This window comes from Amblyraja radiata, chromosome 11 (genome assembly GCF_010909765.2).
Source record: "Amblyraja radiata isolate CabotCenter1 chromosome 11, sAmbRad1.1.pri, whole genome shotgun sequence".
NCBI classification, from domain to species: Eukaryota; Metazoa; Chordata; class Chondrichthyes; order Rajiformes; family Rajidae; genus Amblyraja; species Amblyraja radiata.
In genome coordinates, this window is record NC_045966.1 from 19,629,990 (window position 1) to 19,651,139 (window position 21,150).

At 43.4% G+C, this 21,150-nt stretch overlaps 1 protein-coding gene across 2 annotated transcripts in view; it reads left to right on the forward strand.

Moving 5' to 3' along the window:
* The window catches only part of slc23a1 (solute carrier family 23 member 1), a 113,333-nt gene that overhangs the window by 34,270 nt on the left and 57,913 nt on the right, over window positions 1–21,150 (forward strand). Inside the window, exons 1-2 of one of the 2 annotated variants that reach the window (XM_033029469.1) lie at window positions 14,195–14,293; window positions 18,784–18,867. In XM_033029469.1, coding sequence (XP_032885360.1) covers window positions 14,276–14,293; window positions 18,784–18,867 — 102 coding nt within the window. In that variant the 5' untranslated portion in view covers window positions 14,195–14,275. Of the gene's footprint in view, window positions 1–14,194; window positions 14,294–18,783; window positions 18,868–21,150 lie in introns of those variants that run through there. The other variant, XM_033029468.1, reaches the window with a different exon arrangement.

Below are 21,150 nucleotides of genomic sequence, written 5' to 3' on the forward strand. Positions count from 1 at the left end.
TTTTGTTTGGTTCACAGTTGAAATGCAGTTGGTTTAGCGGACTGTCGGAGAACCTACACATTTTGATTTCCATTTGTAGTCATGCATCAGCTTGATAATGATATGGTGGAATCTACAATCTTCTTTTGTCAGAGGTTTTTGTGCATGCAAGGTATTGTGTATACAGTCAATGTGTACCATATTCCCATAGAAAATCTTACCAAACCTTGGAATTGTGAGAGAACAGTCCCACACTACAGGCCACACAGAATCGTGTGACCACCTGTTCTGTTCACCTTCTCTGGCTTGCTTTAGAAAGCGATCAATTTGATTCTTTGCATGGAGTGCTTCAGTGATTTCCCTGTGGAACACTCCTGCAGATTGAGAAATGTTTCCAGAAGTTGTTTGGAAGAAGTCTAGTCATGGGCACCATGGTCTGTGGCACACTGAGCTTGGCATTTATGACTGCTGCAGATGGCTGATTTCGATGACCCCTCTGTAGGGTAGAAGTCTTGGCTGTTGGTTGACCATGAAGTTTGTATTGATCCTCAAACACCTTCTGCAGACCCTTTGCCTCCTAATAACATTTAGTACGGTTCTGTTGGCAGGTACAAGCCGTTATACTGCATCCATATCCAGAGGCAATCACTACATTGCCAACATCCTTTTACTCAACTGCCACCACCTATCTCGATGCTATATCTCCTCCTAGAGTTGGCCAAGAGTATTTGTTTCATAAGAACCGAAGCAACGACATTTGTACTTGCTGCAATTCTACAAGTACATGAGACATAACAATAAATATACATTAAATTATTAGTTATTCTATGGAAGCTAGACTATGATATTGCAAACCCCCCCCCCCAAAGAACAGCATAAAAACATAGAAAATAGGTGCAGGAGTAGGCCATTCGGCCCTTCGAGCCAGCATTGCCATTCAATATGATTACGGCTGATCATCCAAAATCAGTACTCTGTTCCTGCTTTCTTCCCATATCCCTTGATTCTGTTAGCCCTAAAGGGCCTGTCCCACCAGCATGCGATTGCATGCGTCTAGCGTGACCAAACGTGGTGGCTTGAGGCGTACGGCCTCGCGGGGCCGGTCCCACTTCCAACCGCGGAGGCGTATGGAGTTGTGCAGGGCTGGTCCCGACATCATACTCACCAATCAGCTGGGCAGGAGGTGGGCCAACTGAAATTGGACGCCGCACGGCGTCGGGCGGTTACGTTATCACGCAACGGCACGCCGGGCGGTGATGTCATCACGCAACGCCGCGCACTAGTTGAGTCATTGAGTACGACGTCGAGACGCTGTATATGGCATCGAGATGCTGCGTACGCCCGTCGAGGCGCTGCGTACGGCCTCAATGCGGCTGATGACCGACAGGCCATTACCGCGCAGGATTTTTGGATAGTGTCAGTTTTTCGGAGCCCCGCTCGATGTCGGGACCAGCCCCGCACAACTCCATATGGCTCCGGCGATCGGTGGGACCAGCCCCGCGAGGCCGTAAGGTTCAAGCGACCACGTTAGGTTGCGCTAGCCGCATGCTGGTGGGACAGGCCCTTAAGAGCTTTATCTATCTCAGACTGCGACCATAGTAGTGCAAAGTCCATAGTGGTTTGGTGCTGAGGTAGGGTTGGAGTTAGTGTTGTGCAGGATGGTTCAAGAGACTGATGGTTGGTGTAAAATCTATTTTTGAACCTGGAGGCTTTCAGGCTCCTGTACCACCTTCCCAGTGTTAATAATGAGAAGCATGGTCAACGTATTGTGAGTCTGTGATATTTGCTGACGCCTTGGTGCAGTGGCTCCCATAGACCCCTACGATGGTTGAGAGGTCAATGTGCATGATTGATTGGGCAATGCTCACCACTTTCTGAAGCCTTCTACATTCTTGAGCATTCGAATTTCTAAACCGGACTGCAGTGCAAACAAACTGTATTCTCCCTACCATATATGTGCAGAAGTTCGATAGAGTCCATTTCTTCTTCTTGCGTATGGTGTGCACAGCCTAAAGTTGTAGGACACCTTGTTCTATTTGATCTTATTTGATTGTGCACGCCAGGTTGATTGTATTCGTTGAGACAGGGCCGCCCACGTGAAGGTTGCAATCTCCCACCCCTAGAGTCCACTAAAGCAGCATGAACCTCCACTGCTTTGCCAAGACTCTGAGTGGCAAATTTGCCCATTAAACGTGTGAGTCGAGATTTGGTGCAGGAGTCCCCATTGAAATGAATAGTTGCATCAGCTGCCATGGAGAAAGAGTAGTTTAAAAACAAATGTGATGTAGTTGGTTTTGACGATTTTCTGTGTTTGAATCAATTTTGTTCTAATTATTTTTATCTATTTATTTATTAAAACATGCAATGAAGAATGAAAGTTGATGGGACAGCCATCAATTCTAAGACTGTTCCTCACTGCATTTGGCAGAAGAATGCAGCCATGGTCAAAATGAAATGTATGGTGTGATGTAGGAGCATAAGGCTATGAGACAATCTGCTCGTGGCATTCAGCCGAGGAGAATTAAGGGAGGACGGAGGGTGGAGAGCGCAGTTCAAATGGAAATGTGTCCAATTAGTGTATATAATTGATGGCTGGATATAATAGTCATGATCTGTCCACTGTGCATATTGCTGGATGCATGTGGCAATTAATGCACACAATGACAATTACCGGACTTAGATTCTATCTTAGATATTTGACACTATGCTTTAAAAAAAAAAGCAGTGAGCCTAATTTTTCCCTTATTATATTTGAAAAGCAATTGTTATGGTGCAAATGATTTCTATGGAGAGGAAGGTGGTGACTCTTTTATTTTTAATTTATGGGTACATGTAGTACTTGGCAAACTGACTCTTGCAATTCTTTCAAATGTTTTGTGAATGGGAATGTATGTTTGTACACTTTTTTCTTTTCTGGAGAATTGAGTGTTTAATTGTCTTGTGTGCCAGGGTAATTAAATTATTCCTTGCTGCAGCTTGATAGGCACATTAACATGAGAACACTGCAAATATACAATAAACAATGATACTATAAATTATCTGCTATACTAGGTAACTTGACCATGATAGTGCATATGCAACTTTATAATGTAACCTTGTATAATGTCCAAAGTAGTTCAATCCCAAGTTGTTGGTTTCACATTGTAGGGTATAATGCTGTGCAATCGCTGCCATGTGTGCATCGTTAAATGCCCATCTGCTTCTTCACTTCAGGCCATAATTATCTTGTAGAAACAAAGAACTGCCGATGCTGGTTAATACACAAAGTGGCACAAAGTGCTGGAGATACTAAGCAGATCAGGCAGCATCGCTGGAGGTCTGAAGAAGGGTTTCGGCCCGAAACGTCGCCTATTTCCTTCGCTCCATAGATGCTGCTGCACCCGCTGAGTTTCTCCAGCATTTTTGTGTACCTAGCATCCCTGGAGAACCTGGATAAGTGACGTTTCAGGTTGAGATCCTTCCAAACATCTCAATGGGTTCTTGTTGAGCTGCTCTAGCTCTGTACCCGAGCTACTTGTATGATCCTATATTCGCCAGACTTGACTGCCTGAAATTTGGTTCTCTGTGGATTGTGGACCTCCCTTTTCCTAGTTTTAGTTTGTTATTTTAGTTTTACAGCCCGGGAGACGTTGGAGCAAGAGAAGGAGTTTCCGGGTGGTGAGTTTTTAAATCGGGCGCGGGGCTTTACTCCACAGAGGCCCGCGAGACGTTGGAGCAAGAGGAGGAGTTTCCGGGCGGTGAGTGTTTAAATCGGGCGCGGAGCTTTACTCCACAGAGGCCCGCGAGACGTTGGAGCAAGAGGAGGAGTTTCCCTATGGTGAGTGTTTAAATCGGGCACGGGGCTTTTACCAAAATCTGTAACATTCCACACTTCATAGGAAGGGTTCTGGTGGAAGCCGCTGATTGGTGGAAGCAGACTAGAGGAAGCAGCTGATTGGGTGCAACCTCAGGTTAGTATTTCTGCTTTCTGGTTAAAGGTACAGTGGTTTTTTTTTATTAAAGGTACAGTTTAAAGGACAAGAGGGAACAGCTGATTGTGAGTCAGATCCCTGCTGATTGTATTGTATTGTACTTGTATTGTATCCACGGTAAGGCGGGAGCATGAGGCAGGGCAGTTTACTGTTCGGGATGTCAGATGTGGGAGGTCATGGAGTCGGATGGCCCTCCAGACGTCCACATCTGCACCAGGTGCAGAGAGATGGGGCTCCTAAGGGACCGTATTAAGAACCTGGAGCAGCAGCTCGATGACCTCTGTCTGGTCAGGGAGAGTGAGGAGGCCATAGAGGAGTTATAGGGAGGTGGTCACTCCAAAACCACGGGAGACAGACAAGTGGGTCACGGTTAGGAAGGGCAAGGGGCAGAGGCAGGGACTAGTGAATACCCCAGTGCCTGTACACCTGGAAAATAAGTACTCCTGTTTGAGTACGGTTGGGGGGGGATAGCCTGCCTGGAGGTAGCGACAGCGGCCGGGCCTCCAGCACAGAGACCGGCCCTGTTGCTCAGAAAGGTAGGGAAAAGAAGAGGAGGGCAATAGTAATTGGGGACTAGTTAGGGGGTCGGATAGGCGATTCTGTGGACGCAGTCAGGAGACCCGGATGGTAGTTTGCCTCCTTGGTGCCAGGGTCTCGGATGTGTCTCAACGCGTCCAAGATATCCTGAAATCAGAGGGAGAGGAGCCTGAGGTCGTGGTACATATAGGTACCAATGACATAGGTAAAAAAAGAGAAGAGGTCCTGAAGGGAGAATATAGGGAGTTGGGAGGAGAGTTAAGGAAAAGGACCAAAAAAGTAACAATCTCAGGATTATTGCCTGTGCAACGCGCCAGTGAGAGTAAGAATGGAGCGAGGTGGAGGATAAATGCGTGGCTGAAGGACTGGTGCAGTGGGCAGGGATACAAGTTTCTGGATCATTGGGACTTCTTTTGGCGAAGGTGTGACCTGTACAGAAAGGACGGGTTGCACTTGAACCCGAGGGGGACCAATATCCTGGTGGGGATTTTTGCAAAGGCTACTGGGGAGACTTTAAAATAGAACAGTTGGGGGGAGGGACTCAAATAGAGAAAGCTAGTAGACAGAGTGTGAGGCAGGAGGCAGAGAAGGGAAGCACTCAGACCCAAAATCTAGGGGAGAAAGAAGAAAAAGAAAATAAACCGAGAATAAGAGGCGGTGGGTTTCTTAAATGTGTATATTTTAATGCTAGGAGCATTGTAAGAAAGGATGAGCTTAAAGCCTGGATTGACACCTGGAAGTATGATGTTGTGGCAATCAGTGAAACATGGTTGCAGGAGGGCTGTGATTGGAAACTAAATATTCCAGGATTTCGTTGCTTCAGGTGTGATAGAATTGGAGGGGCAAGAGGTGGGGGTGTTGCATTGCTTGTCAGGGAAGATATTACAGCAGTGCTTTGGCAGGATAGATTAGAGGGCTCGGCTAGGGAGGCTATTTGGGTGGAACTGAGAAGTGGGAAAGGTGTAGCAACACTTATAGGGGTGTATTATAGACCGCCAAATGGGGAGCGAGAATTGGAAAAGCAAATATGTAAGGAGATAGCAGATATTAGTAGTAAGCACAAGGTAGTGATTGTGGGAGATTTCAATTTTCCACACATAGACTGGGAAACACATTCTGTAAATGGGCTGGATGGTTTGGAGTTTGTAAAATGTGTGCAGGATAGTTTTTTGCAGCAATACATAGAGGTACCTACTAGAGAAGGGGCAGTGCTGGACCTCCTGTTAGGAAATGAGATGGGTCAGGTGGCGGAGGTATGCGTTGGGGAGCACTTCGGATCCAATGATCACAATACCATTAGTTTCAATATAATTATGGAGAGGGTCAGAACTGGACCTAGGGTTGAGATTTTTGATTGGAGAAAGGCTAACTTTGATGAGATGCGAAAGGGTTTAAAAGGAGTAAATTGGGACATTTTGTTTTATGGGAAGGATGTAGAAGAGAAATGGAGGACATGTAAAGGGGAAATGTTAAGAGTAGAGAATCTTTATGTCCCTGTTCGGTTGAAAGGAAATAGTAAAAATTGGAAAGAGCCATGGTTTTCAAGGGAAATTGGACACCTGGTTCGGAAAAAGAGAGAGATCTACAATAATTATAGGCAGCATGGAATAAATGAGGTGCTTGAGGAGTATAAAGAATGTAAAAAGAATCTTAAGAAAAATTAGAAAAGCTAAAAGAAGATATGAGGTTGCTTTGGCAAGTAAGGTGAAAGTAAATCCAAAGGGTTTCTACAGCTATATTAATAGCAGAAGGGTAACGAGGGATAAAATTGGTCCATTAGAGAGACAGAGTGGACAGCCATCTGCAGAGCCAAAAGAGATGGGGGAGATATTGAACAATTTCTTTTCTTCGGTATTCACCAAGGAGAAGGATATTGAATTATGTGAGGTAAGGGAAACAAGTAGAGTAGCTATGGAAACTATGAGAATCAAAGAAAAAGAAGTACTGACACTTTTGAAAAATATAAAAGTGGATAAGTCTCCAGGTCCTGACAGGATATTCCCTCGGACATTGAGGGAAGTTAGTGTCGAAATAGCAGGGGCTATGACAGAAATATTTCAAATGTCATTAGAAACAGGAATAGTGCCGGAGGATTGGCGTACTGCGCATGTTGTTCCATTGTTTAAAAAGGGTTCTAAGAGTAAACCTTGCAATTATAGACCTGTTAGTTTGACTTCAGTGGTGGGCAAATTAATGGAAAGGATACCCAGAGATAATGTATATAAGCATCTGGATAAACAGGGTCTGATTAGGAACAGTCAACATGGATTTGTGCCTGGAAGGTCATGTTTGACTAAACTTCTTGAATTTTTTGAAGAGGTTATTAGGGAAATTGATGAGGGTAAAGCAGTGGATGTTGTCTATATGGAGTTTAGTAAGGCCTTTGACAAGGTTCCTCATGGAAGGTTGGTTAAGAAGGTTCAATTGTTGGGTATTAATGCAGGAGCAGCAAGATGGATTCAACAGTGGCTGAATGGGAGATGCCAGAGAGTAATGGTGGATGGCTGTTTGTCAGGCTGGAGGCCGGTGACCAGTGGGGTGCCTCAGGGATCTGTGTTGGGTCCACTGTTGTTTGTCATGTACATCAATGATCTGGATGATGGTTTGGTAAATTGGATTAGGAAGTATGCAGATGATACTAAGATAGGTGGTGTTGTGGATAATGAAGTAGATTTCCAAAGTCTACAAAGAGATTTAGGCCATTTGGAAGAATGGGCTGAAAGGTGGCAGATGGAGTTTAATGCTGATAAGTGTGAGGTGCTATATCTTGGCAGGACAAATCAAAATAGGACGTACATGGTAAATGGTAGCGAATTGAGGAATGCAGTTGAACAGAGGGATCTAGGAATAACTGTGCATAGTTCCCTGAAGGTGGAATCTCATGTAGATAGGGTAGTAAAGAAAGCTTTTGGTGTGCTAGCCTTTATAAATCAGAGCATTGAGTATAGAAGTTGGGATGTAATGTTAAAATTGTACAAGGCATTGGTGAGACCAATTCTGGAGTATGGTGTACAATTTTGGTCGCCCAATTATAGGAAGGATGTCAACAAAATAGAGAGAGTACAGAGGAGATTTACTAGAATGTTGCCTGGGTTTCAGCAACTAAGTTACAGAGAAAGGTTGAATAAGTTATGTCTTTATTCTTTGGAGCGCAGAAGGTTAAGGGGGGATAGAGGTCTTTAAAATGATGAGAGGGATAGACAGAGTTGACGTGGTATAGCTTTTCCCATTGAGTGTAGGGAAGATTCAAACAAGAGGACATGACTTCAAAATTAAGGGACAGAAGTTTAGGGGTAACATGAGGGGGAACCTCTTTACTCAGAGAGTGGTAGCTGTGTGGAATGAGCTTCCAGTGGAAGTGGTGGAGGCAGGTTCGATTTTATCATTTAAAAATAAATTGGATAGGTATATGGATGGGAAATGAATGGAGGGTTATGGTCTGAGTGCAGGTAGATGGGACTAGGGGGAAAAAAAGTGTTCGGCACGGACTTGTAGGGCCGAGATGGCCTGTTTCCGTGCTGTAATTGTTATATGGTTATATGGTTATACGCCGGGGACGCAGGCCCTTTGGCCCACTGAGTCTGCACCAACCAGCAATCCCTGCACATTAACACTACCCTGCACATTAACACTACCCTACATTTTACATTTATACCAAGCCAATTAACCTACAAACCTGTATGTCTTTGGAGTGTTGGAAGAAACTGAAGATCTCTGAGAAAACCCACACAGGTCATGGGGAGAACGTACAGTCAAGCATACATAGTCGGGGACGAATCCGGTTCTCTGGCGCTATAAGGCAGTAGCTCTACTGCTGTACCACCCGCCATCCCTGGTTCATCAAAGACCTCGAGTTAAGGAACACCAAATGATTCTGGTTCGGGACCATTCGGACTTCAGTCTGAAGATGGGTCTTGACCTGAGATGTCACCTATAAGATTCTCCAGAGATGCCGCCTGACCCAATGAGTTACTTCAACAATTGTCTTTGTTTGTTAACCAACATCTGCAGTTCCTTGTTTCTGCCTAGATAGTTTTGGTAGGATCATGGTATTACATACATTTTCTTGTGAAGATGGTAACACCCACGGCGTATTAATTCAGGTCTGTTGATGAGTCTTTTCGATGAGCTGCCTTACGAAAGAAATGTGAATTTTACTTCGGAGTCACGTGAGTGACTACGTGAAGAACCCCGCCAGGACGCATGCGTGTCATATCACTACACGCATTGCGAAACGTCAGACGCGGTGGAAGGACGTTCCTTCTCGGCGGCAGTTTTTAAAAGCCGCTAATTGCAGGTAAGGGTTTACTCAGCGGTCTTTTTTGTTTCCTTTCCCAACTACAGACAGGGAAATGGAGAAAACAAAGAAGACAAGGGCTGCGACAAAGCTGGTGAGGGAGGACCGCGGAGCAGCGGGCAGCCAGCAAAAGCAGCCGACTGCACTTGGATCACCCGTAGTGGGATCAGCTGTGCCCGATGTCGCCACCGCACCGGGCAAATCCACGCGCCAGGCGGCAAGGCAAAATACAAAACTAACAAGGTCGAATGGAGCGGTGTATGGAGCATTTGCTCCAACGTGACAGACTCTGGGAGATGGAGTCGGGTCACTGTGGGCCCTATGACAAACCCACAGCAGTACCTTTTCAAGGGCTGCATAGTGTTTCCACCTCATCGGAGGGGAGCACTGCGGGTCAGTTCTGGGCTGACCTGGAAGAGGGGTCCGCAGAAGAACAGATAAGTGTGCATGGGTGCGAGAAAAAGAGAACTTGCTGGACATGGTGGCCAATTTTATACAGCCGGAACAGACTGGGGAAAAATCTGGAGCCAAAACTTGCTGCCAGTATTGACTACATGTCACTAAACCAGTTACAAGAGCAGGCTGTACTGGACATCACAGGAAGACATCTGGCACCGGGCAATTTCATTTCCCTGAACATTGCAATTATCAACAACTGTATATGGAAACACATCGGAACAGGGGTCAGGAGTATGGATGTAAAAAGTACTGAAATACTGACCGCAGGGATAACAGCATTTGCCCGTACAGTGGATGATAGGAAAATGTCCCAGGACCAACAAGATGCGCTGGCACTATTCTGTAACACCCAGCACGAAATAATAACATCAGGAAAAGTGCCATACAATCCACACTGAACCCAAAATTCGCGGGACTGTGCAAACCTGGGGCCACGAAACCACCCATACTCTTGTTCGGTGACAACCTATCGAAGCAGGTAAAAGAGTTCGATGAGGAAGCCAAAACCTTGGGATTAATAAAAGGAACACCAACAAAAACCTACTACAACCAAAGACAGCATCCCTACGCACCCACCAGCAGAACTGGTGAAAGCTCGAAGGCACGGTATTCCAAACATGAGTCTTTTTAGGCCATGGCCCAGGCTGGCCTTCTTGGAAGATGTGAAGAACCCCAACGCCAACACCAACCAACCCGAAAAACCAGGCACCAGCGCAACAACAACAGCGGAAGAACTACAAAAAGAAGTAAACCTGCCAGTGCACTTGGGTGGGGAGCCACCAATACCATCACCAGCTGTGGAGGTAGATGGACAGCAAGGAGACATCTTTCTTACTCACACTGGGCATAAACTACTTGGAAATGTTGGGTGCATTCCATGGCCTTAAGTCATATTGTACTGGGTCATATCACCAGCACTATTCGCATCCAGACTAAACAACCAGATACCTAACTATGTTTCATGGGAACCAGACCCCGGGGCAGCAGCAACAGATGCATTTTTGCTGCATTGGGGGAAATTGTTTATCTATGCATTCCCTCCTTTCTGCCTCATCAGTCGGGTATTAAGGAAAATACAACAAGACTCTGCGTCTGGTATTTTGGTAGTACCCGATTGGCCTACACAACCATGGTTCCCAGTGGTGCAAAACATGGTATTAGAACCATGTATTACCATCCCACATAGACCAGACTTGTTGCTACATCCCGTGACAGGGGATAGCCATCCATGCCATAAAAGCTTGAACCTGTTAATTTGTAGAGTTTAAAAACACCACTTCTACAACTGGGACTAACGGACCAAACAGCGAACATGATCTCGGCGGCCCAAATCAACTAAAAAACAATATCTGGTCTACATCAGGAAGTGGGAAATGTACTGTCATAAGAACAACATCACCAACAGAAACATGAACATCCCGTCTGTTCTGGAATATCTGGCAGGCCTCCACTATGATGAGGGGCTCAGCTACAGTGCCATCAACAGCGCCAGAAGTGCCCTGTCGACTTACCTATGGCAAGGGACAGAGCGTTACACTGTAGCGACTCACCCTCTGGTAACAAAGCTCATGAGGGGAATATTTAATACAAATCCCCCAAAAACCAGGTACTCCCAAATTTGGGATGTAAGCATTGTCCTGAAAACGCTCAGGAACTGGTCTCCAGCATCAACTCTGTCCCTACACAGACTAACTTTGAAAACAGTCATGTTAATGGCACTGGTCACGGCACAGAGGGTTCAGTCACTGCATAAACTCAGACTGGACAACATGACCTCCTCACCTGACGATATTACGTTCCACATCTACGAACTGGTAAGCAGAACAGACAGGGATCAGCAGGCCTCAATATACAATTTAGGTCATACCCTTCAGATGACCGTCTCTGTATAGTTAGACACCTGTCATTATACATAGAGAAAACAAAAATCCTAAGAGGCAATGAGAAGGGACTGCTGATCAGCCATAAGCAACCTCACAAAAGAGTGACGGTACAGACCACCTCGAGATGGCTGAAACAGGTGCTGACACAGGCTGGGGTGGATACTAACGTTTTTAAATCCCATTCCACCAGGGCTGCAGCTACATCGGCAGCAGTACAACTGGATGTGCCCATGGACCAAGTCCTCGAAGCAGCAGGATGGTCAGGGGAAAGAACTTCCAGTTATTTTACAATAAACCAGTGATGAAATCTGGAACATTCGTAGAACATTTTTTAAGTTCTGTAAATTAATTAAACCCATAAAAGTGGTTATAATTTGTGTTAACAAATTTTATGATTTCAATGACGAATCATGTCCAAATTATGTTAACACTATTCCTCCCACAGTCAGGGCAGCGTAATGCATGGACTCGTTTCCATGGCATGAAATCACAGAGCTTTAAAATCTTCACATAGTCACTCACGTGACTCCGAAGTAAAATAGTAAGATTAAACGAGAACTTACCAGTTTGAAGTTTGATCTGTATTTTATGAGGAGTTACGATGAGGGATACGTGCCCTCCACTCCCACCCTGATCATATACTTAACTGGTATCTCTTCTCTAATCTTACTATGTTTAGTCATTACAGTTATCTGTGATTTCACACCGCTGCTTTGAAGAATGACACGCATGCGTCCTGGCGGGGTTCTTCACGTAATCCCTCATAGTAACTCCTCATAAAATACAGATCAAACTTCAAACTGGTAAGTTCTCATTTAATCTTACTATTAACCAGTCATATAATTCACCCGTTATTTGTTTGATGCAGCAGTAAAGCCAGTTGGTTGGCTAATCTTCCAAAATGATATGTGGTAAGCTTAAGTGACCTTGACATATGTTGAAGATTGTATTTTGCTTACAATGGTGGATAAAGCAGTTCTTTTGAATTTCAAAGTTTCTGTATTATTGCCGTGCCGCTTGGCTCATAGTTGAGGTCAGCATAGCCTTGCTTGCTGGATCTAATTGTATAGTGCTTGGTGAACCCTTTACTGTTCCATTATTTTACATGAAAATCCAGAAATAAGCACCATAGGTTGCTCCAATATCAAAAGATGACAAAAATAAATGGGACCAGAGGAAATAATGCTAAACTTTGTCATATGTTTTCAGTTGAAAAATGCATCAGAAGCATAATCGCCCAGTAACAGAAATTTCACTTTTTTTCTGGTATTTTGAGTCCTATTTGCAGGTATTCTGCCACATTGATGTAGAACAGTACCAGGAAATACTATGAGTATTTAAATCTCATTAATATATGGCGAGTACAGCTACCATCACAGCAGGAACATAATTGTTCCAGAGTTGTTAGAGTACCATTCTTCTGAAACAACCATTATGCCAGTAATCTTCCATAACCAGTCACCCATATATCTGTAGACACAAGGAACTGCAGATGCTGGTTTACAAAAAAGACTGAGTGCTGGAGTACGATACAGATTTCTCAGCAGTTGAGCCTTGCAAGAGTTTTAAGTTTGTGCGATCTCCCCTCCATCATCTAAACTCTAAAGAACATAAGTCTAGCTACCCTCTCCTACTACTTCGGAAATCAGTCTGGCAAATCTTGTCTGCTCTCCCTCAAAGTATGTCCTTTGAATAAAGGAAGAAGACTTCACATAAATGTACTCCAGATATAGCTTAATACTAGACTAAGTGGGACCCGTTGGGTCCCATCATCACACGGGAGGGCTGGTCACCAACGCAATATTCCACCTCTCCACCAATTCCAATACTGCTCGCCAGTAGGGGGGGTGGGGGGGGGGTAGCTGTCTGTTGCGCTAATATGGGTGTTGCGGGCCAAAGGTACTGGTTTCCAGCGGGCTAGTACAGACATTGTGGGCCCTATGGATGCTTAGGCAGACATCCAACTGTTGCAAAGATTTTAAAAGCCAAGCCAAGGCAAACAATTGGGCTGCAGCCACCCGACAGCAAAATTCATTTTGTGGACAGAAACTCGTCAAAAAGGCAAGGGAAACAATTGGGCTGCAGCCACCCGACAACCAAAATTCACTTTGTGAACACAAACTTGTCAAAAAGGCGAGGCAAACAACTGGGCTGCAGACACCCGACAACCAAAATTCATTTTGTGAACACAAACTTGTTACAAAAGGCGAAGCAAACAATTGGGCTGCAGATACCTGACAATGCAGCCACTTTATAGCCGCGTCGAGGGGACTCACCGTGGAGTAGACATGCGTTCAGTGTCATTCGCACCTTCTCGCTTCCTGGTCTGGCACAGACTGAGTGAGGCACGAAACTTCCTGGTTTTATAGTCCCTCCCCCTGCCGCCAGCAGGGGCAGCAGAGAGAATGGGGAATTTTGTAAAAACATTAATATATCTCTCATTTTTCATCGACGAAAAAAATCCTCCGCACTCATATGGTAGAGGGGGGCTCTAAGCGAGGTGGCCAAAAATGATGGCCGTAGGTGGCGGCGTTCTCTCGGAAATCGCAGCACAGTCGACCAAAAGCGGTCAAGATCAGAGATTTAGTAATATAGATGTATTATTTTCAAGTTTGTTCTCTTTGACTTGCAATTTTCATGCTAGAGCATTGTGCTAGAAGTTATAGGTGTGCTTTGTTTTCTTGATGTTCTGTTTTCTTTTTAACTTGTTTAATTCTGATGGCCACTCTCAACATATCCTGCCAACTGCTTGGTTTGTATCAGTTGGGAATGCTTTAGTGATCTTTGTTTTGCAGACTTGTGTGGTGAGAATAAATCAAATCAACCAGCTAAAGTGGTGTATTTTAATGTAGTTAACTTATGTGCATCTGTCTAGGATAATACACTGTTTGGGTAAAGGTGAAAGATAATTTGGGGATGTCAGTTAATTTCCATTTGAGGTTGAAAAGCTTAAACACTAATGACCTCTCATTTGGTCTGAGCTAATATATGATGAGCCGTTGGTTAAAGTTCAGCAGTTCAATCGAAAGGTTAATTTTTAACCAGCAGAAGAAGAATGCTTTTCTTTCAAAATGGAAAAAAATGCAGCATTGTTTCAGAGTTTCTCTTGCATGCAGCTTGCCAAAGGGCTCTAGGTTTCATAGACCAGAATGAGGGATACTTTAAAGGTAATGGACTTCATCTCTTGATGTGCTGTTGTAAAGGACCTGTGTTAGATTGGATTCACTTTTCATGAAATTAACAAAACCGGGTAATTGTGGGAAGTTTGAGTATTGAAGTCCTTTTTAGTCTTTGTTTGCTTTCACTGTCAACCAGTGCACAATAGGAACTTGCAATCCTTTATAAAATGACTTCCTTAATTTGCTTATGTTAATTAATGCTTGTGATTCTGATTTTGCATATTTTGTATTAATGTACCCTACCTATTATCCCACTTTCCACAGTGGCCCCTGCCTCCTTGCACCAGAGACCCAGGTTGGGTCTGACCTCGGGTTCTATCTGTGTAGAGTTTGCATGTTCCTCCCTACAACTGTATGGGTTTCCCTCTGGTTTCCTCCCACATCCCAAAGATGTGCGGGTTTGCAGGTTGATTAGCTTCTATACAAAAATGTTCCTAGTGTGTATGGAGTTGTTGCGAAAGTGGGTAACATAAATCTAACGTGAATGTTTGATCGATAGTCGGTGTGCTCGGGCCTGCTTTTATGCTGTATCTCTAAACTAAACTGAAGCTGCGTTGTTTAACAAGAATTTTACTGAGGATCTATTTTTATGCACTCCAAGTGATGAGTCACCAGTAATGTTATGATAATAATCTAAGTGTGAGGCAATTGGTACCTTAAACGTTTCAGCTCAAGGCTATTTCAGAGTCTAATCCTATCCATGTCCTCGTGACCTTTCAAATTTCACTGTTGCCATAAATACCCTGTCGAGTAGGGGTTTAGTATTCGTCGTGTGTAACAAACAGGTCAGAAACTGCTTTCCTTGCAGCAAGGGAATTGCCTTTTTGCTTCTCTGTATTTCCAAAATCTACAACGCATGAGTTGGGACGGTGGAATACTCTCCACTTGCCTGGTGACTGCACCTTAGACAACACTTCACATGTGATGGCATTCAGAACAAAGCAAAGTTGGCGAATTCCATAATTGTGATGACATTAATTCATCCCCAATTGGAAGTGTGTTCTGTATTGTTTCTGAAATTCAATTTCATGGATTACTAGAACATAATATTTCAGCTCCTAACTAGTGCAACAAACCGGGCATGAATGTCTAAGTATGCCCTACATCCACCATTCACTCCCATCCCAGTCTGTGAACAATACACACGGCAGTATCTCTCCATACTGCGGCCTTTGTGGCTCAGAAGAACCAGGGGAACAGCTGCATGAAAGCACGTCCATAGACAAACTTTCTTTGTGATGTTGTATGCCATTCTAATTTGGAAATGCATCCGCTAATCATCATTGTTGCAAGTCAAAATCTTGACACTATCCCCTGCAGCAGTAAGGAATTATAATTGGGATAGGGATGTAATGGTGAAGCTCTAAGCTGCTGGTCAGGCTGCATTTGGAGTATTGTGGGCAATTTTGGGCAATTTTGGGTGCCATATCTGAGGAAGATATGCAGAGGGTCCAGAGGAGTTTCATTGGGGGTTCAGTATTGATGTGGATAGAGAACTGGCTGGCAAACAGGAAGCAAAGAGTAGGAGTAAACGGGTCCTTTTCACAATGGCAGGCAGTGACTAGTGGGGTACCGCAAGGCTCAGTGCTGGGACCCCAGCTATTTACAATAAATATTAATGATCTGGATGAGGGAATTGAAGGCAATATCTCCAAGTTTGCGGATGACACTAAGCTGGGGGGCAGTGTTAGCTGTGAGGAGGATGCTAGGAGACTGCAAGGTGACTTGGATAGGCTGGGTGAGTGGGCAAATGTTTGGCAGATGCAGTATAATGTGGATAAATGTGAGGTTATCCATTTTGGTGGCAAAAACAGGAAAGCAGACTATTATCTAAATGGTGGCCGACTAGGAAAAGGGGAGATGCAGCGAGACCTGGGTGTCATGGTACACCAGTCATTGAAAGTGGGCATGCAGGTGCAGCAGGCAGTGAAGAAAGCGAATGGTATGTTAGCTTTCATAGCAAAAGGATTTGAGTATAGGAGCAGGGAGGTTCTACTGCAGTTGTACAGGGTCTTGGTGAGACCACACCTGGAGTATTGCGTACAGTTTTGGTCTCCAAATCTGAGGAAGGACATTATTGCCATAGAGGGAGTGCAGAGAAGGTTCACCAGACTGATTCCTGGGATGTCAGGACTGTCTTATGAAGAAAGACTGGATAGACTTGGTTTATACTCTCTAGAATTTAGGAGATTGAGAGGGGATCTTATAGAAACTTACAAAATTCTTAAGGGGTTGGACAGGCTAGATGCAGGAAGATTGCTCCCGATGTTGGGGAAGTCCAGGACAAGGGGTCACAGCTTAAGGATAAGGGGGAAATCCTTTAAAACCGAGATGAGAAGAACTTTTTTCACACAGAGAGTGGTGAATCTCTGGAACTCCCTGCCACAGAGGGTAGTCGAGGCCAGTTCATTGGCTATATTTAAGAGGGAGTTAGATGTGGCTCTTGTGGCTAAGGGGATCAGAGGGTATGGAGAGAAGGCAGGTACGGGATACTGAGTTGGATGATCAGCCATGATCATATTGAATGGCGGTGCAGGCTCGAAGGGCCGAATGGCCTACTCCTGCACCTAATTTCTATGTTTCTATGTTTACAAGAATGATCCCAGGAATGAGTGGGTTAACATATGATTAGCGTTTGATGGCTCTGGACCTGTACTTGATGGAGTTTAGAAGAATGAGGTTGTATCGATTAGTGAAAGGTTTGGAAAGAGTGGACGAGGAGAGGATGTTTCTACTAGTGGTAGAGTCATGGATTAGAGGTCATAGGCTCAGAATTAATGGACGTTCCTTTAGGAATGAGATGAGGATTTTCTTTAGTCAAAGGGTGGTGAATCGGTGGAATTATTTGCCACAGATGGCTGTGGACGCTGTCAATGAATATTTTTAAGGCAGAGATAGATAGATTCTTGATTCGTATGGGTGGGGTGAGGGGAGGAGAACGGGATAAGGAGGGAGATAAGTCATGATTGAATGGAAGAATAGACTTGATGGGCCGAATGGCCTAATTCTGCTTCTATCACTTATGACCTTATAATTTCAGTAGTTCAAGAATATGGCCCACCATTATATCAAGGACAATATGAATGGGTATTAAACTATTGCCCTTGGCAGCATTGACTGTCCCATCAATGAATTAAAATACAATCATTTTCATTTGTTTCCTACAGATTTCAAGTTTGATTTTAATTCCTTTAAGTTTTGTCAAGTGCTGGAAAAATCGTATTGTATTTCTCCATTGTATTTGTTGTCAGTTTGGTTTGAAAGCCAACTGCAGAAATTGTATCTAATAAAATCCTCATTGGAGAGGGTGGGAAAGCATGGTTGTGGCTTACCTGGCATTTCAAGCTTCCCATTAAGTTAATGGTGTGGTTAGACACTGACAAAGGTAAGGTGCTGTGTGAAGTAACAATGTGGCGTCTTGTTGAACTTGCCAAATTAGTTCTTTGTAAACATTAGGACAAGCTGAATTCATCCCGGTCATAAATTTTGAATTGTACATCCTCCATTTGCTAATAAAGACAGCATTTGCAGAATAACAATTGTAGGCAAAAAGTATTCAAACCCGTGGAGAGAGAAATGGAGCTTTTGACTAGAAAACATTAATGGAATTTTCTCCTGGTTGCTGCCTGACCTGAATAATTCCAGTGCATTTCCTGGATTTGCAGAATTTTGACAAAGGAACTGAATTTTATTTAAGAATGGTCATTCTTCAATGTTGTTCCATAATTACCTGACTATTGGATGCAAATCTGAGCATTTACAAATAACAACCTGATAATACAATTATATGCCAATGATAGTAGTTGAAGAGGGTGACTCACTTCATTATTTTTTGTAGTTATGGGAAAGAGCTATGTATCTCTGTACTGTACTTGGGTATTTTCTACGTGAGATTTGTAAAGGTCTTGCATCATTAAGGACTGGTTACTGAAGGCCACCACTGGCTAAGTAGAAAAGCTTTAACATTTCATAAGCTTGTATAACTTTAAATAGAACCAAGCTTTCTGTAGACACAGAGCTAAAAATCCAACTGCCTTTGGTAAATATATGGTTACACTGATCTCGACTTTTCCTTTCTTGGGTAAATAAATATGTCCTATTTTCATTATATTTTGCTGCACTAAAATTGGATGTCATTTTAAGTAATATAATGCAATCGGAAAAAGCAGGTAGTATATTTAATAACAAAATTCATGTAACTTCAGTGCATTTGTAGAGTGTCTTCAAAACCTTGCATTAATGACATTCTTCTAGAATTTTTGCACTCGTTATACTCAGAATTAATTGTTACAAGAAATTTAATATTGCTTTATTGGACAAGATGTTTGTTTATACAGTTGGACAATTATATTTATTGTACAGCTGTTACATAATAGGGGAAATCTATGCATGTCCAAAGTAATCATGTTCAGATGTCTCCAGTTTATATTCTGACTTCTGATTTCATGTCCAAGTAATGTTCCTATTCTTTGCACCAGAATGGGATTCCAGGCCTTTGTTATGATGAACTGTCAGAGAACAACATACCTGTGGATGGAAGACTTCAAAGCAGAAGTGACAAGGTAAGTTTCAAACTTGAACTTGGTTGCTGGTAGCTATAAAACTTTACAGCATTGAGAGAAAACCAATTGATCCTTTTTGTACCCAGATCTCTTTTTGCTTTAAGCTCTATCCTGGTGTTATCTAAGTCCCACAGCTCAGCCATTTCTCTGTGAACCTGAAAATTATATATTTCAGCTGCACTTCCAATTCCAAATTCAATTCTGAATCTGAAGAAGCATTTGGACCTGAAGCATCACCTATCTACGTCTTCCAGAGATGCTGCCTGACCCGTTGAGCATCTGCAGTTCCTTGTCTCCATGTATCTCCCAATGCTGTTTTAATAAAAGTGTGAAAGCATTTTGATGCATTAAAAAAAAAAAAAAATCCCATAGCTTTTTCCTCATTTGCCCTTTAATTACTTTGTTAATAAGTTGAAGAAGTATGAACCATCTTTTAAGGATTTTCCAACAGCTAAAGGAAATGAACATTTCTGATCATTATCAGCATCTTGGGCCAGGTACCTTTTATCTTGTTAACTTGTTCTCTCCACAAATGCTCTCTGACCTCATGAATATTTCTGGAATATTCTATCCTTCATCCCCAGAATTTTAGCATGTTAATTTTCATTTTGGAGCCAGACGAAGAGGCCTGTTTTTCCTCCTATTAAGATAGTGTAACTATTTTTTCATCCACATATAGAAGAAGGTTGTCTGGTATGGCATCTTGTTAAGAGAGTAATCAAAGTTGTTTTCAACATTACTGGGGGTGCAAGAGACTGCACATGCTGGAATTTGGAGAAAAAGTGAATGAGCAGCTAAAGGAACTCAACCGGTCAGACTGGAGGAAATGGACAGATGATGTTTTGTCGAGATCCTTCATCTAGACTGAAAAAGGAGCGGGAAAGTTGCTCATGCTGTTGGGTTGTAGATTATCAAGAGTCATGTCCCAGATAAAACAATGAGATTCTTATTTGATGCACCACAGTTTTCAGGCTCCTGTACTTTCTTCCCGATGGCAGTGGCGAACTGAGTGTGAGGCCAGGACTGTGTGGGTCTCTGATGATGTTGGCTGCCTTTTTGAGGAAGCAACTCCAATAAATCCCTTCAATGGTGGGGAGGTCAGAGCCGGTGATGGACTGGGCAGTGTTCACAACTTTTTGCAGTCTTTTCCGCTCCCGGACGTTCAAGTTGCCGAACCAGGCAATGATGCAACCAGTCATAATACTCTCCATTGTGCACCTGTAGAAGTTCAAAAGAATCCTCTTGACATACCGAATCTCCGTCTTCTCAGGGAGTAGAGGTGCTGGTGCATTCCTTGTAATTGCATCAGTGTGCTGGGTCCAGGTGCATCAGTGTGCTGGGTCCTGAAGGATTGTGAGGTGCTGTTCCTCTAGTTTGAGCTTGTCCTTGCCTTGGCAGTGGAGGAGGCCAATGACTGACAGTGTGGATATGGGAAGAGGAATTAAAATGGCTGGTGCCCAAGAGATCCAGATAGCCACAGTGGACAGAGAGCAGATCCTTGAACAGTCACCTAGTCTCCCATCTGTAATTGAATTTTCCAATTTCAGATGCCCAATTTCAGTCACTCTCTCCCTTTCCTCTTTCTTCCAATCTACTCTAGTCCTCTCTCACCCCTCTTCTTCCCATCTTAACCCCAGTTCCCAAAATATGGTGACTGTGGATTTGTGGATTGTTCAAAATAATTTTTCTGTGCATACGTGACAATAATGAACCATTGAGCTAATGTTTTCTTCCCAAGTGATGTTACGTAATTTAAGTGAAGTGAAGTAATTTATTTTAAAATTCAAGGTTGTTGTGTGGAGAACAATTGGATTTTCACCAATTTCATTTTCCCAGCTGCCATTGTAAAGTTTGAACTTTTATTTCTGAATTGTTTTTTCAAGTCTTTGGGTTAATAATAGTAATGTTACAATGACATCTAGCACGGATCAATAATTCTGTAAAGGTCCAACAAAATTCCCTTTATTTAAAAAATATCTCTGAATTGTTGATTTGTCCATGCGCTTTCATGGCCATCCATTCACATGGCCTTCAAAGATTTGAGATCCATTAGCTCATAGCCATTCAGGTCAATAGGGTGATGACAAAGCTTTTGGCACCTTGCCTTCTTTGATCGGGGAACAGAGTATAGTGGTTGGGATGTCATGTTCCACCTGTACAGGTCATTGGTGAGACCACACTTGGAGTACTATGTGTTGTTCTGTTTGCTCAGCTGCAGAAAGAATGTTATTAAGCAAGAATGAATGCAGAAATTATTCACAAGGAGATTAATGGAACTGGAGG